The sequence below is a fragment of the Oryx dammah genome, unplaced genomic scaffold, assembly GCF_014754425.2.
Source record: "Oryx dammah isolate SB20612 unplaced genomic scaffold, SCBI_Odam_1.1 HiC_scaffold_18, whole genome shotgun sequence".
Classification (NCBI taxonomy): domain Eukaryota; kingdom Metazoa; phylum Chordata; class Mammalia; order Artiodactyla; family Bovidae; genus Oryx; species Oryx dammah.
In genome coordinates, this window is record NW_024070202.1 from 112,017,958 (window position 1) to 112,035,381 (window position 17,424).

Genomic DNA, 17,424 nt, shown 5'->3' on the forward strand with positions numbered 1-17,424 from the left:
GCCCGCGCCGCTCCGCCCGCAGACGCGCCGCCGCCGTCAGCGCCCGGCCGGTCCACACTGCATCCTGGGAGCCGGCGCAGGCCCGTGAGGCTTCCTGGAGGCAGCGCGGCCGCACAGCCCCACCTGCAGCCCGGAGAGGCGAACGGCAGGCGCGGCGCCCGCCCCGCCCCGCCCCGCCCCACGGCCCGCCTGCCCGCCGAGCCCCCGGACGCTGCCCTGCCCGCCGGCCCAGCAAGCCCCCGACTCCCCCAACCCCTGCCCAGCCGACTTGCCCACACTCCCCCTCACCCCAACTCCCGGCCCCCGCCAACCCACCGACTAACCGGCCGCCCGATCCACCGGCCCGCCGATTCTCCGGCTCCCTCGATCTACCGGCCAACTGGCCCGCCACCCCGCCGACACCCCGATCCCCAGGTTCCCCGACGCCCGGACCCACCGGCCGCGGCCGGGCGCGCGCGCAGACTCGCCGCTTGGACTCAGCGTCCGACCTGCCCGCGGGGCCGCGAGCGTCTCGGGCTTCGGTCCCCCCGGGCCCGAGGAAATCTCCCCGCTGCAGGGACCAGCCGGGCCGCGCCTCACCCCCCCCCGCCCCCCCCCCCCCCGGCCATGCCAGCCCCGGGAGGCCCGCGCCGTCTCCCCAGGGGCCGCAGCCACGTCGCCTCTGCGGCTTTGGGTCCCGGCCCCCGCGCTCGGGGCTTCTGTGTGTTCACTTCCTTGGCCAGACGTCCCTCCTGTTCACCTTCGAGTTGAAATGAAAAACGTCCTTCCAGCAATAAGAATATAGTTCACTATATCCCGGTAGTCAGCACTTGCAACTTTCTCTAACGTGTGAGTGACCTATAAAAATGTTTTTTAATGCAGTGGACAACGGAACACAACACCAATACCTGAAATTATTTCGCTCAAAAAGTTGGTAAGGGAAGATGTTCATGACACTTTAAGAGAAGTCTGTCAAGGATGGTTATATGATTTTATATATTATGTATATAATATATATTAGGTTTATCATGATTACATAGATAATCATTGGAAGGTTTGGAAGCATATGGTCTAAGTAGTTCTCTAACAATCAATCACAAGCATTTTTATGCATTTTCTAACTTAGATGCTTTACGTTTTGCAGTAACGACAGTAATGTTTTAAAAATATTTTGTAATAGCAAGAGTAGTATTTTTTAAACGAGGAGAGAAAAATAAGTCGCAAAACTCCTCTAAAGGCGAACCGGAGCTGGCGGACAGAAAGCGACTTTGACTGACGCCCCCGTGTGGCTGTGCAGATGCATTGCCGCCCAGCATTTCTTCTAAACCGGACTCCTGGGCGGAGAGGGACCTGCGCACCACGTGCTCGGTACTCCGCAGGGCTGCGGCTCTGGCAACCCCGGGCCTTAAGGTGCCCTTTGTTTTCTCACCATCGCCTGGAGCTGAACATACTCCAGGGGGTCATCCCGCATGCGTACTTTGTGTATGAACGTAGAATCTCCCCAGGAGGAGAGGGGGTGGAGGAGGCGACACAACTCACAGTGTTGCCTTTGCGGGAGGTCTTTTCCGGTGCCTGACTTTCTTTTTCTCACTGATGCTAGCTAGCTAGCCCAGCTGGTTTCTGATGTGCGCCCCACCCTCCGACCCTGCCTCTCAAATGTGGGAGTGTGACGGCGATAGGGGATTCCTAATTGGAGCCCCTGCACCCTTTGGCCTTTTGGAGGAAATTCGTGAGCAGGAAAAGTCGACCCACTCACTGCAGGAGAATGTTCTGGAATCTGCCCTGGGCTCCTTTACCTTTTTTTTTTTTTTCTTTTCTTTTTAGCTTTTCTTCCATATCATCTTTCCTTCCCAAATAACCCATCCCCTGTACCAAGGGTGCATCCCTGAAGCTTGTATAATTGGGGAATATGAAAAAAAAATCTTCACAAAATTCCAAGTTTTAAAAAGTCCGTACACAGGTGACACAAGGGATGCTGTCTGAAGCTTCCTTAGCTTCACAGAAAAGTCCTTGATTTTAAAACAAAGGCCATCAGAAACTAGCCAAGTCTTGTCTAGGTTGGGCCTTGTGCAATGGGGTTACTGTGGGGAGAACTCAGGTTCTAGGACGTGAAAGTTCTATTATTTACTGGTTCTATTATTTACTTGGGCCCATCTGCCAGCCTCTCCAGGGCTCTCCTTGCTCACATGTAGACCCAGATTACATCAGGCTATTCTGCAAACCTTCCTGGGTCTGGCCTTTCTTTTGCACTCATCTGCTTTGACACTGGGCCCAGCTGAACACTACTGGGTCCACTCCTCTCACTGTGGCCTGTCTGGTGGTGACTCATGTACTAGCTTGGGCTTCCAAGGTGGCATTATGGGTAAAGAACCGCCTACCAGTGCAGGAGACATAAGAGACTCAGATTTGGTCCCTGGGTTGGGAAGATCCCCTGGAGGAGGGCAGGGCAATCCACTCCAGTATTCCTGCCCGGAGAATCCCATGGATAGAGGAACTTGGCAGACTACCGTCCACAGAGTGCAAGAGCTGGACACAACTGAAGTGACTTAACACACACGTACTAGCTTGCTTATGTTCTCATGACACCATGTGTCAATCAGCTCCTGGATTACCTTGGAGAAGGGGCTTCTTCATTCTCAAGGAAACAGAGGTGTTACCTCTATGGTGATGGTGCTTCTATTATGGGACCCATCACCTGCCTCATGGAGGAGGAGAACAGCCTGCCTTCAGTGACTATCTGTGTGAATTCTTCCCAGGAGAGAGGATCTGATTGGGTTGGTTCTTTCATCTAATAGGTGGTGCCCCTTTTAAGCTGAGGCCCCCAAAGCTGGTTGGAGGGCAGAAGAGCACTGCTAGGCTAACATTTTGTACTTGGCAAAATAGCCAGCAGCTTTATGTAGAGAGATCTACCAGGGATTACCTTCCTCCAAAGGGAGTTGTGGGCATGAAAAGCCTATAGAGTTTGTGAGCCTCGTCCAATGTCAGTCCTCGTCTCCTACTCTGGCCCTTTGCACTGGGTACATCTCTGGGCAAGGACAGTGACTTGCTCCTCTTTGTAATCCCCAAGACGGGTAGACAGCCTTGCACACAACTGGTAAGATAGTGTACGTGTGTGTGCATGTATGCATGCATGCATGCACACACGTATACTAAATATATATATATATTTTTTTTTTCTTTTTTCTTCGGAGTCAACCTTGTAAAGTAGATAATGTTTGAACTGGATCTTGAAGGATGTTAATAATCAGAGAGCATTCCAGACCAGAGGATGGTAGCAGAGATGTGAGCTGGGGAACAGCATAGAAAAAAGGGGGGCCAGAGGGTACAAAGCACGTTTCAGGGAAGGAACGTGATCAGTTAGGACTTTGAGTCACAAAGGAAAATAGACTGAGTCGTATTATAACAAGCTTTACAGACTTTATTCTGGGGGTGGGGGGTGCTGGGTCGGATAACTAAGGTCAAGCAGGGAATAAGCCAGTCACGGTGCTGACACAGAGATGTCCCTGAAGGTGATGGGCAGGAGGGGTCGAGAGGGATGTAACATTGGTCAGGCGGCTGCTACTGCAAGAGTCCAAGCGTGAGGTGAGGTGAGTTCTGACCAAACGTAGCAGGAGTGGGATACAAATGAATGGATAGGCTGGAGACCAGCACTTCACAAATGTTTGACACCATGGTGCTCAAGGCCAGACACAAGACTGTGTGTGTCCTATGGGTCTGGGCACTGCCTGAAAAGCCCTCAGCAAACCGGAAGTTGTATTGAGTGGCCATGCTTTAATGATCCAGCCTAGACAGCATGTTAAAAAGCAGAGATGTTACTTTGCCAACAAACATTAAGGCTATGGTTTTTCCAGCAGTCATGTATGGATGTGAGAGTTGGACTATAAAGAAAGTCAAGTACTCAAGAATGATGCTCTTGAACTGTGGTGTTAGAGAAGACTCTTGAGAGCCCCTTGGACTGCGAGGAGATCCAACCAGTCCATCCTAAAGGAAATCAGTCCTGAATATTCATTGGAAGGACTGATGCTGAAGCTGAAGCTCCAATCGTTTGGCCACCTGATGCGAAGAACTGACTCACTGGAAAATACCCTGATGCTGGGAAAGGATGACAGAGGATGAGATGGTTGGATGGCATCACCGACGCAAGGGACATGAATTTGAGTAGGCTCTGGGAGTTGGTGATGGATAGGGAGGCCTGGCGTGCTGCAGTCCATGGGGTCACAAAAAGTTGGACACAACTGAGCGACTGAACTGAACTGATAAATCTTGTTGTCACTCTGTAACACTCCTATGATTGTTTGCATTTTTAAACATTGTTTGCCATATGAACCATTGAAGAAGGTTGGTGATTCGAGGCTTCCCGTGGCCTCCCTTGCTCCTCCCCACCTTCACTCTGGGACTACCCCCTTGCCTCAGTCTGCTCAGCACAGCTCCACGGAGGCTCAGTTTCCCCCGTGATGGCATCACCCTCAGCCAACCTGGAGGGAGTTCCTGGTGTGGCTTTAGAGAGCCGGGGGCAAGGTGGGCATGCGGCAGATGTATAGGGATGCTTCAGTGTCCTGGCATCCGTGATTGCCCCTCATGCTTTCTAGAACCTTTCATGGCCTCAGTTATTTCGATACGCAGGTGTCAGCTTGCCTACACTGAAGATGTCAGTGCCTGACGACAGCTTAGACACTGACTCGTCCCAGGGCTCCTGCGTCTTCCCTGGGATCAGAGCTATGAGCCTCAAGAATGAAGAATCGAACCCCAGGGGATTCCAGGCTCCCTCAGCAGAGGCAAAGCCTCTAGGTCTGGATCAGCCCCTGAGCAGAAGTAAGGTCACCTTGAGCCAGTAAAGGTGAGACGAACAGCAAAAGAGTTTCAGTGGGTATTGCGTGTGTGCTCAGGTGGTTCCAGCTCTTTTGAGACGCCATGGACTGTAGCCGCCAGGCTCCTCTGTGCTTGGGATTCTCCAGGCAAGAATCCTGGAGTGGGTTGCCATGCCCTCCTCCAGGGGATCCTTCCAACCCAGGGATCGAACCCTCATCTCCTGCATCTTGCACATGGATTCTTTACCACCGAGCCACCAAAGACAACCCTTAGGTGGGTCTTACTTTAAGCAAACCCCAGATATGGAAAAATTCAGACATATTTTCATACAAGCATCAGAGTTTGTTTTTAAGTTTATTTTAAAGAATGACTGCTGCTGCTGCTGCTGCTAAGTCACTTCAGTCGTGTCCGACTCTGTGTGACCCCATAGATGGCAGCCCACCAGGCTCCCCCATCCCTGGGATTCTCCAGGCAAGAACACTGGAGTGGGTTGCCATTTCCTTCTCCAATGCATGAAAGTGAAAGGGAAGTTGCTCAGTTGTGTCCGACTCTTCGTGACCCCATGGACTGCAGCCTACCAGGCTCCTCTGTCCATGGGATTTTCCAGGCAAGAGTCCTGGAGTGGGGTGCCATCGCCTTCTCCGATAAAGAATGACTAAGGTTATTGAATTTCCCCATAACTAAATTCCCCACAGCTTTAGGGAATAGTGTTTCAGTTAAAAAAAAACAAACCCCAACATTTCTTATCATGTACATTCAGGAACACTTCCTGTGCAGATCATGGCCTACCCCAGCAATGACATTATTAATTATAAGAGAAACAAGCTTATTACTCAGATTATGACTCATATTTACAAAAGACGTTGAAGTTTTATAAGGCTGACCCTTGAATCAGCCATTTTTGATGACCTTGTAATGGGAATAATGCCTCCTCTGGCTTTGAAGGTGAAGCCTGTCACCTCAAAGGCTAGTCAGATGAAATTAGGAGTATTTTATAGGGACACTGAGTCCTTTCTAGCTTGGCGAGGGACAAAACTTACTCAGTACCACTTAGTCAACAAGCCCATACTGAGTACCTGCAGGTCCTCAGCCTGGAGAGTATATAATCAAGGTGACCACATTTTGTAAACAAAACTCCCAGGTTTTCAGTATAACAAAGAATTTTTATGTCACTTTCTGGTGCCAAGAGATCATCTGGGTAATGTAATTTGGACCCTCAAAGGAGAAAAACCTGGGACAATTCATGGATTCATCTGCATAAAAGAGAATATCTGAAATGATGATTGTTCCCAAAAATAGGCACACAAGGCGGTTTGCCCCACTGACACTGCTCAGGCTGAAGCTCCACGACGGACGTGGAAACAACATTCCGTCTCGCGCAGGAGGTGTGGTAGGTCCTTCCTGCGAGTGCAGGGTGGTTTCTTAGAGCATACAGGGTCAGTAGGAATTTGCTAAGCAGACAAAGGGTTGGGGGCAAGGGACATTCCAGACAGGAATCAGAAAGTCTGAAGCATGAGAAATGGTGGATTATGACACTCTTCTCAAGAACTCACAGAAATTAGAAAATACTTTGAAATGAATGATGATAAACATAGAACAGATGTAAAATTTGTGTGTTACACCTCCAGTCATACTTAGATGGACTTAAATTTTTTAATTTATTTTTGGCTGCACTGGGTCTCCATTGCTGGGGACAGGCTTTCTCTAGTTGCAGCCAGTGGGGGCTACTCTTCATGGTGGTGCATGGGCTTCCCATTGCACTGGCTTCTCTTGTTGCAGAGCACGGGTTTTATGTGCGCAAGCTCAGTAGACATGGAGCACTGGCTTAGTTGCTCCAAGACGTGTGGGATCTTCCTGGACCAGGGATTGAACCTCTGTCCCCTGCATTGGCCGGTGGATTCTTAACCACTGGACCAGCAAGGAAGTCCCCTCATTATTTAAAGTTCAGTATCAGCAAAATGACCACACAAGTGATATTATGTCTTTTGTGCCTCACGTCAAAAGGAAATGATGAAAAAAAAATTAAAAATTAAAAAAAAAGGAAATGATGTTAGTTTGTTACATTATTGATGAAGTTGAATTTGGATAATGAATTGAAGTGGTGTTTGGCAGATTTTTCTGTATCCTGTTCCCTGATACTTTTCATCTAACAAATTAAGCATCTGTTAATGATTCTTATCTAAGTTTTTACAATGATGGTCATAAATTGATGATTTTATATTTCAATCCTTCTTTTTACCTTTATTAATTGATTGTTGGTAAAGATTTTTGTAAAGCTTTCCTTTCTCTACCTAAAAAATTTAAGAAACCTTAGTAACATGGATTTATGGATTCTGTAATGAGTTACAATGTTTGTGTGTGTGTGCTAAGTTGCTACAGTTGTGCCCGACTCTTTGCAACCCTGTGGACCCTTACCTGCCAGGCTCTTCTGTCCATGGGATTCTCCAGGCAAAAATACTGGAGTGGGTCACCATGCCCTCCTCAGGGGATCTTCCCAACCCAGGGTTCAAACCCACATCTCTTATGTCTCCTGCACTGGCAGACAGGTTCTTCACCACTAGCAACAGCTGGAAAGCCCCAGTGAGCTATAACACATTCCTTTATTTGTTTTGATGCTCAATTTGTCCCAAATTTAGCTAGTGGTGAGCCTCTTCAAGCTGGCCCTGTGCTCTCTTGACATGTCCCCATAAGTTTTGGGGCACTTTCCTACTTCCTAGCACGAAATGTTCCATAGTTCACCTCTTAGGATTTTTGCGCAGCCCTGGCATCAGCCAGATCTCCAAGTTTCTGGCTCTTTTTAACGGTATTTAATAACTACAATATGGGCATCAGGAGCGCTCACTGCAGCGGAGATGTTTCTAGTGCTCTTCAGAGAGCAGAGTTAGGAAGTGTATGTGTGCACTGGTGCACGTGTATTCACATAGCTACTTACAATTCCAGTCCAGCTCCACAGTTCTTCCTTGCCTGTCTCCATTCCATATTCATATCTCCTATCTCAGGATTAGAACCCTGGTTCCCCCAAATATCAAAAATTTATTCATTTGCTCAAAAACATAGGTTCTGTAAGTTGTACCAAACAATTTTTAGTTCAGTCACTCAGCCGTGTCCGACTCTTTGTGACCCCACAGACTGCAGCACGCCAGGCTTCCCTGTCCCTCACCAACTTCTGAAACTTGCTCAAACTGTGTCCATCAAGTCAGTGATGCCATCCAACCATCTCATCCTCTGTCGTCCCCTTCTCCTCCTGCCTTCAATCTTTCCCAGCATCAGCGTCTTTTCCAATAAGTCAGTTCTTCACATCAGGTGGCCAAAGTATTGGAGTTTCAGCTTCAGCATCCTTCCAATGAATATTCAGGACTGATTTCCTTTAGGATGGACTGGTTTTATCTCCTTGCAGTCCAAGGGACTCTCAAGAGTCTTCTCCAACACTACAGTCAAAAGCATTCATTCTTCAGCACTCAGCTTTCTTTATAGTCCAACTCTCACATCAAGTAAAGTAAAACAACTTTACTTCTAAGTAAAGTTCAGTATCTCCTTTTCCCCTTAGTATATATACCACTGAATGTACTTTCTTCTTTGTGGTCAAATTATCAGTGTAACATACCATCGGGTTTCTTGGTTTTGTTTATATTTTCAGGTTAGTCTTTCCATAATTTAGTTGTTTTTTGGGAAATGTAATAAAACATTAAAATGATTCAAATTTGAGTCTATATAAAAGTGTACGCTCTGCTGCTGCTGCTAAGTCGCTTCAGTCGTGTCCATCTCTGTGCGACCCCATAGACGGCAGCCCATTAGAGTCCTCTGTCCCTGGGATTCTCCAGGCAAGAATACTGGAGTGGGTTGCCATTTCCTTCTCCAATGCATGAAAGTGAAAAGTGAAAGTGAAGTCGCTCAGTCGTGCCTGACTCTTAGTGACCCCATGGACTGCAGCCTACCAGGCTTCGTCCATGGGATTTTCCAGGCTGGAGTACTGGAGTGGGTTGCCATTGCCTTCTCCAAAAGTGTACACTCAGGAAGGACCAATTCTTTACTCTAGCCCTTACATCTCATTTCAATTCTCTCTGAGTCATGTTCTATTTCTTGATCTGGATGTGAGATTACACGGGTGTATTTTTTATTATTATTCATAAAGTGGAACGCCTATGATTTATGCATTTTCTGTACATTTTACACACGAATGAAAAAGTGAAAAAAAAACCAATGAGATGTGCCAGTCAATATTCATCCGAGAAGCAAAATCACCCGAAGTATTATTGAACAAGGGAATTATAGAGCCTTACACAATTTATCCTGAAGTAAAAGTCCAGAAGAGGGAGTTGGAGGATCAAAGAACAGTCAAGATCCTGCCAAAAGTCAAGACGTAGCTGCAATGAGCGGAAAGAAGAGTGGAAAGGCTGAGAAGGGCAACAGAGCCCCCCAGTCTACCCCTCAGGACTGGGGTGAAGGTTGGGAAGATGAAAATCGAGCTGGGGGCAAGGTGGTAGATGGAGCTACTGAGGAAAAGGAGGAAGGCAAAGGAGGTCCAGCGCTTAGCAGTTATTATTCCAGCTGGTGCCTTCATGGTGGTACCAAGAAAAATGAGACTGCAAGATTGTGAACAGAGGTTTCTAGGGGCTAAAACTGGGAGGGAGATCTATGGGGAAGAGGAGGGCCAAAAAGTGCGAATTTTCTGTAAGGCAAAATTTCCATATCTTCAGAACTTTCTGAGAATCAGTAGAAATTTCAGTGCACAGTGGGTGTGGGCATTTCAACACAGGTGAGAAAGTATTTATTAGCTACCACTTATAAGCAAGGGGGTATAGCTCAGGGGTAGAGCATTTGACTGCAGATCAAGATGTCCCTGGTTCAAATCCAGGTGCTCCCTCAAGTAAGTCTTGTTTTAGTACCTACACCAAATTACACCTTCAGGTGGGCAGATTGAGGGGTTTTAACAGTTGGTAAAGGAGATGATGGCAAAGGAATTGGTAAAGTAGAAAGGAAGCTGTCAAGCTCAGCTCCTGGGGTGGGGCAATGGAAAGTCCCAGAACCAGCAAGATGGTTCTATCCTAGACCATGGGGACTCCAGGCTCATCTGAGCACTAGAACTACCCAGAAATATATAAACATATACATCCTTCCCTGGGCCTGTCTCCAGAGATTCGGGTTTTGTTTGGCTGTTTTCAACAGTAAAACATCCACTGATGTTCCATCCTGAAACTTCCTTTCATCCACTCACATCACAGAAACATGAGATGATTTTTTTTTTTTTTTCTGGAGCCACATTTAGCAGCTCCTATACTGGATCATCCTGAAAGCCCTTCTTGGAGAATGGCAGTCGCTTTAGAGGACTTGGATTGAAGGACATGAATTGAAGGGTGGGGAAAAACTTCAGGGCCGCCAGGTGGGAGGGGGTCCAGGCTCGGGGGAAGGAGAGGGAATCACAGTGGAGTTGTCCTCATGGGCGGACAGAAAGTAAAAAGAAAGGTGCTGCTGAGATTACAGTTATAACAAGGGAAGGGCCTGTGGGGTTGAACCACAGGGATCCCATTTTCTCAGCTCCATCTCAGGCCGGCAGTCTTATCCCCTCTCCTCCTTTAGCCCACTTATAAGGAATGTGTCCAAGACAAATAAATTCTCCATCAGCTTTTACCCTTGCCTCCATCTGAGATAAACCGTGGAAGAGTGCCTTTTGCTGATCCAGTGGTTACTGGTCATGAGATCCCCACGGGGGAGGACAAAACCCTGGTTCCCATGGGTGTGGATGTCTTCCTCCCGTAGTGGTCAGGTTGTCTTTAGCTTTGGCCCCTATAATTCCCCTGGTACCCCATCAGCAGCGCAGGGTGCCACTCTTGCAGCCCCAGGTGAACTTCTCCAGGGCTGACTGGACGCCCATGCCCATTAACACTTATCTTAGAGCCTTGCAGACGTCCCCTTTCCTGCGGGTTCATCACCCCTTCACCACGCACACGCACCGCCGTGGGGGGGACCTGGGAGTTTTGATGCCTCTCCTATGCTCCCCCTGTAACCAAGCACAGTGAGGTGCTTACAGGAGGCTCTCGGGTCTCCAGTCGCTCCACCCTGAGCTGCTTCAGCAGGGTCTGCACAGAGCAGAGACTAAAGAAAGGGCAGTGGTGGCGGTGATGGGCAGTGTTAGGGGAGCACGCGGACGGTGACTGGCGGCTACACAGCAGGGGCTGCAATCCACTTTCAGTCATGCGACCCAGTGCTGCGCCCCGGGCTACATTTCCGCCGGAACCTCAGTCACCTGCCTGGAACAGGGACCCTGGAAATGTACTGTGGGTGTCAGCTTTTGGCCGGAGCAGCAAAGACTCACAGGGCCCATGGGTGGGGGACGGTGAGTGGGCTCCAACATGTTTTTTCAGGAAGATGATCTAGGTGACTGCTTCAGTTTTGAGTTTGTTTAGGAATAGGTTGCTGGTCTTACCAGATCTCCAGAAATAAGTAGAAACTTTTAGTGCGTTACAGGAGTCCTGGGTGAGACCATGAAGGTGAAAGGTGGTTGTGTGCATGATAAGTTGCTTCAGTCGTGTGACCCTGTGGACTGTAGCCTGCCAGGCTCCTCTGTCCATGGGATTCTCCAGGCAAGAATACTGGAGTGGGTTGCCATGCTCTCCTTCAGGGGATCTTCCCAACCCAGCGATCAAACCCGTGTCCCCTGCCTTGCAGGTGGATTCTTTACTGCTGAGCCACTGGGGAAGCATGAAAGGTGGTTATTAGACACCAATAATAAGTAAGGGGGTATAGCTCAGGGGTAGAGCATTTGACTGCAGATCAAGAGGTCCCCGGTTCAAATCCGGGTGCCCCCTACTGCTCTGGACTTTTTATGGAATATTGGTGGAAAGCTGGAAAATGCAGTGGTTTCCATTCTGTTCTAATGGATGCTGTTATTCACAGTGGCAGCTTGTACACGGCGGGCCAGTTGTCTCCCGAGGAAGCTCTTGCATGCATGCACGCTAAGTTTCTTCAGTCATGTCTGACTTTTGTGACCCTGTGGACTGTAGCCCACCAGGCTCCTCTGTCCATGGGATTCTCCAGGCAAGAATACTGGAGTTGGTTGCCATGCCCTCCTCCAGGGGATCTTCCTGTTATTTCAGGTCAATAAACTCACATCATGACCACATGGGGGCGCATCTAGCTAGTTCACAGACTTTCAGTTCAGTTCAGTCGCTCAGTCATGTCCGACCTTTTGCGACCCCATGAATCGCAGCACGCCAGGCCTCCCTGTCCATCACCAACTCCCGGAGTTCACTCAAACTCACGTCCATCGAGTCAGTGATGCCATCCAGCCATCTCATCCTCTGTCGTCCCCTTCTCCTCCTGCCTCCAACCCCTCCCAGCATCAGAGTCTTTTCCAATGAGTCAACTCTTCACATGAGGTGGCCAAAGTACTGGAGTTTCAGCTTTAGCATCATTCCTTCCAAAGAAATCCCAGGGCTGATCTCCTTCAGAATGGACTGGTTGGATCTCCCTGCAGTCCAAGGGACTCGCAAGAGTCTTCTCCAACACCACAGTTCAAAAGCATCAATTCTTCGGCGCTCAGCCTTCTTCACAGTCCAACTCTCACATCCATACATGACCACTGGAAAAACCACAGCCTTGACTAGATGGACCTTTGTTGGCAAAGTAATGTCTCTGCTTTTCAATATGCTATCTAGGTTGGTCATAACTTTTCTTCCAAGGAGTAAGCGTCTTTTAATTTCATGGCTGCAGTCACCATCTGCAGTGATTTTGGAGCCCCCAAAAATAAAGTCTGACACTGTTTCCACTGTTTCCTCATCTATTTCCCATGAAGTGATGGGACCAGATGCCATGATCTTCGTTTTCTGAATGTTGAGCTTTCAGCCAACTTTTTCACTCTCCCCTTTCACTTTCATCAAGAGGCTTTTTAGTTCCTCTTCACTTTCTGCCATAAGGGTGGTGTCATCTGCATATCTGAGGTTATTGATATTTCTCCCGGCAATCTTGATTCCAGCTTATGTTTCTTCCAGTCCAGCGTTTCTCATGATGTACTCTGCATAGAAGTTAAATAAGCAGGGGGACAATAAATAGCCTTGACAGACTCCTTTTCCTATTTGGAGCCAGTCTGTTGTTCCATGTCCAGTTCTAACTGTTGCTTCCTCACCTGCATATAGGTTTCTCAAGAGGCAGGTCAGGTGGTCTGGTATTCCCATCTCTTTCAGAATTTTCCACAGTTTATCGTGATCCACACAGTCAAAGGCTTTGGCACAGTCAATAAAGCAGAACAGATGTTTTTCTGGAACTCTCTTGCTTTTTCCATGATCCAGCAGATGTTGGCAATTTGATCTCTGGTTCCTCTGCCTTTTCTAAAACCAGCTTGAACATCACAGACTTTACTGCCCTGTTTATTCCACTTGAAATTCCTGGTCCTCTCACTCCGCTCTTCCTCTCCATTTCTTCGTCAACAATTTGTTGTTCAGTTGCTCAGTTGTGTCCGACTCTTTGCGACCCCATGGACTGCAGCACAATAGTTAAAAGTGAAAATCATACTGTCTGACAGGTTTTCTCTTCCAAAGTGAGGGAATAATAATAACCACTAATAACATAATTGTGGGCTTCCCTGTGGCTCAGATGGTAAAGAATCCACCTGCAATGAAGGAGACCTGGGTTTGATCCCTGGGTCATGAAGATCCCCTGGAAGAGGGCATGGCAGCCCACTCCAATATTCTTCCCTGGAGAATCCCACGGTCAGAGGAGCCTGGAGGGCTAGAGTTCATGAGGTTCCAAAGAGTCAGAGACAACTGAGCAACTAACGGTAAGATAATTGTAGCTGCAAGTTGCTTAGTTATATAAAATATTGCCTAAGAGACATGAGGTTACCACTAACTTTAGGAAGATAAAAAAGATCCACAGTGGGGACTAAGAAGTTCACCAACCTCCCCAGCGTCCCCACCAGCAGCCCCAGGTTTAATGCACAGATACGCAGGCTGAAGAGACACGTTCTGGGGTAGGTACTGCATGTATCTCCCAAGAGACTGGCAGGATCTCTTCAACTTGCTGTTTAGTAGTGCAGAATAAGAGAAAGACAAATTCTAAAGGCCCTTCCAGCAATAGAGGTCCATGCTTCTCCAGGCTGCTGCTGTCACCACACCCGGAGGAGAAGGGGGAGATGCAGGCATGTGAAGGGGTAAGGTTGTGGCACTCCAGGGCCTGGAGGGAGACCTCTATGGGCTGAGCTTGTGGAGGAATGAGTTGCTGGTCTTACTAGCTTCCTAGAAACCAATAGAAACTTCCAGTATGTTACAGGAGTCCTGGGTGTGACTATGAAGGTGAAAGGTGGTTATTAGACACCTATAATAAGTAAGGGGGTATAGCTCAGGGGTAGAGCATTTGACTGCAGATCAAGAGGTCCCTGGTTCAAATCCAGGTGCCCCCTGCCTTATTGGATTTTTCATTCATGGAAACTGTTACTTGTTCCATTTCCCTTTATTTTTCCACCAATTTGGATCCTCCTTGAAACAGGAAGCTCCAGCTCAGCGCTAGTACAGGAGCAGCCTGGGTGGACACCCCTTCCCGTGTCTTCCTGCACTAACCCTCCAGGTATCCCGCCTCCTTGTGGCATCTGCATTTTCTTCTTCTGTGTGTTTCTCATTTCTCCAGCTCTGTTGGGTCCTCAAAGAGAAGGCAGGGCCCCCAGTACAGACTGATGGGTGTTTTTAGGGCAGGCTAGAAAGTTGTAGATACAGCTGACTTCCCAGGAACAGACAATAAATGGTAACCCTAAATTACAACCCTCATCCAAAGCAGTTTGGCACAGCAGAGTGGGGGTGGGGGTGGGGTCAGACCTATGGGAACAAAGGGCCAGGAGCCCAGGGAGGGGTGTGTGGGCAGTTATGGAGACCTTTGGGCAGCTCTTGGGCTAAAGCAAGGCGCTCAGAAGTGGGTTGGGGGTTCATCAGGCAACTTCTCTCCCTTTCTCCTTGTTGATGATCCAACACACCAACTGAGGGCTGGAAAGTTGTAGACTGGATGGAAGATGTCTTACTAGGAGCCAGGTCTGGCAGCTTCCAGAAAGTCAGTCCTGGAGAAGATCTATAACTTAATTTTGCAGAGTTTAGTGTCACCACACGGATGAAAGGTATTCATTAGACTGTGCTGGTGTTCCTGGGGGATAGCTTGGGGGTAGAGCATTTGACTGCAGATCAAGAGGTCCCTGGTTCTGGGACTGGCACAAAGGCGGTCAACAAAGGCACAAAGGTAGGTCAGTGCAACAGGATAGAGAACCCAGAAATCAACTCAGGTGTCTACAGTCAATTACTCTACAACAAAGGAGGCAAGAGTATACAATGGGGAAAAGACAGTCTCTTCAATAAGTGGTGCTGGGAAAACTGGACAGCTACATGAAAAAGAGTAAAATTAGAACATTCTCCAACACCACATACAAAAATAAACTATAAATGGATTAAAGACCTAAACTCAAAACCAAATACTATAAAACTCCTAAAGGAAAACATAGGCAGAACACTGCTTGACATAAATTGCAGAGATATCTTTTTGGACTGGTCTCCTAGAGTAATGGACATAAAAACAAAAATAAAACAAATGAGACCTAATTAAACTTAAAAGCTTTTGTATAGCAAAGGAAACCATAATAAACAAAATGAAAAGACAACCCACAGAATGGGAGAAAATGTTTGCAAAAGATGCAATAGACAAGAGATTAATTTCCAAAGTATACAAACAACTCATACAGCTTAATATTAAAAAAAAAAAAACTCAATCAAAAAAAATGGGTGAAGATCTATATAGACATTTCTCCAAAGAAGACAACAGGCACAGGGAAAGATACTCAATGTCACTAATTATTAGAAAAAGGTAAATCAAAACTAAAAAGAGAGTTACAATAGGATCCTGCAATCCTGCTCCTGGGCATGTATCCTGAGAAAACTCTAATCCAGAACAATACATGCAATCACAACATTGTTAATCAGCTATATCCCAATACAACATAAAAAGTTTTTTTAAAAAGATGCCCCTCAGTGGTGATTGTTCACTGCAGCACTGTTTACAATGGGTAAGACAGGGAAGCAACCTAAATGTCCATCGACAGAAGAATGGTACATATATTTGTTGTTGTTCGGTCACTAACTAACCGACTCTGTGACCCCGTGAACTGTAGCACTCCAGGCTCCCCTGTCCTTCACTATCTCCTAAAGTGTGCTCAGATTCATGCCCCCTGAGTCAGTGGTGCTCTCTAACCATCTCATCCTCTGCCCGCCCCTTCTCCTGTTGCCTTCAATCTTCCCAGCATCAGACATGTGCAGCATAAGGGGCAGCTTGCAGCAAGCACTGTGGGCAGTGTTGGAAGCAGGGTCTTAGTCTCCCAGACTGGGAGTCCTAAAACTGGACCAGAGGAGCCAGCAGTTAGGGCTAAGGTTCCTAGTAGCGTCTGCCTAGTCAAGATGAATTCAGGCAAGGAGGCAGAAGGAAATGAGTAAAGTTAAAGTAAACATTTTATTGAAAAGAAAAGTACGTGCTAAAAGGAGATGGGCTAGCTCAGAGAGAGTTACGCCTTTGGGAAGTTTAAATCCTTTATAAGGGGGCAGTTCTATGAGACTTTGTCTTCCTATGCCTTATTCCCCCTTGCCTTATTCCTCCCTGGTTAATTTGTCTCAGGACCTTCCCCTGGGGTGTGCACACCTTAGCCGAGACGGATCTCAAAGTGAAGGCTTCTGGTAGGAGCAAGACTCATTCTGGCCTGGAACTATCCTCTGACTTTTGACCCCAAGTTTCTCTGAGCATGTGGAGTGTCCCCTTATCTTTTACTCAGGAATTTTTTCTTCTCTTTGTTCTTGCCACAATTATTCCCTTGAAGTGTTTACAAGAGACTAAGACTGGCTACTTACCAGTCAACAGGGGGCTGATCGTAAATTCCTCAACTAAAGCCCACCTATCTCTTATCTCAGGAAATGCAAAGAGGAGGCTGGCTGATGGTAAATGTCCAAAATGGAGCCCATCTATCTCCTAACCTCAAGAGGAGGGGAGGTAGCTGCTGGGGTGTCAAGGCCCCAAGGGGGAAGCTGATAGGTGAAAGGGAGAGATTCCAAAGGTAGGAGAGACAGTTTGCAGCAAAGAAAGTTTACCTGCTTCTTGGCGTGGAGATGGAGAGTGCCAATCAAAGTGAGTTCATCTTACACATTTGCCCACAGATCACAGAGCCTCTGGTAGAATGTGGTTCTTCTCCAGCAGCATTTCTTGGTCTTAGATTTGTGTTAGCTTAGGTCCATTCATGATCTAGGGGATTCCTAAATATACTCAGCCACCTTACATTACATTACATTCAGTCGCTCAGTCGTGTCTGACTCTTTGCGACCCCATGGACTGCAGCATGCCAGGCCTTCCTGTCCATCACCACCAACTCCCCAAGCTTGCTAAAACTCATGTTCTTCGAGTAAGTGACGCCATCCAGCCATCTCATCCTCTGTCGTCCCCTTCTCCTCCTACCTTCAATCTTTCCCAGCAGCAGGGTTCTTCCCATCAGGTGGCCAAAGAATTGGAGTTTCAGCTTCAGCATTAGTCCTTCCAATGATTATTCAGGACTGATTTCCCTTAAGATTCACTGGTTTTCTCTCCTTGCAGTCCAAGAGACTCTCAAGAGTCTTCTCCAACACTGTTAGG

The 17,424-nt window shown here is 47.7% G+C and overlaps 1 protein-coding gene and 3 non-coding genes across 4 annotated transcripts in view; all 4 read left to right on the plus strand.

Annotated features, from left to right (window-relative positions):
* Positions 1–755, plus strand: part of LOC120877589 (extensin-like) — a 1,187-nt gene extending 432 nt beyond the window's left edge. The window contains exon 2 of the mRNA XM_040259924.1: positions 23–755. Within this exon, the coding sequence (XP_040115858.1) occupies positions 23–755 (733 nt within the window). The remainder of the gene's footprint in view (positions 1–22) is intronic.
* Positions 756–9,580: 8,825 nt separating this feature from the next.
* On the plus strand, positions 9,581–9,652 carry TRNAC-GCA. The gene has a single exon. It is a non-coding gene; the product is annotated as a tRNA-Cys (tRNA).
* A 1,870-nt stretch (positions 9,653–11,522) lies between these two features.
* Positions 11,523–11,594, plus strand: TRNAC-GCA. Its single transcript has one exon. It is a non-coding gene; the product is annotated as a tRNA-Cys (tRNA).
* Positions 11,595–14,110: 2,516 nt separating this feature from the next.
* Positions 14,111–14,182, plus strand: TRNAC-GCA. The gene has a single exon. It is a non-coding gene; the product is annotated as a tRNA-Cys (tRNA).
* Positions 14,183–17,424: the final 3,242 nt, after the last annotated feature.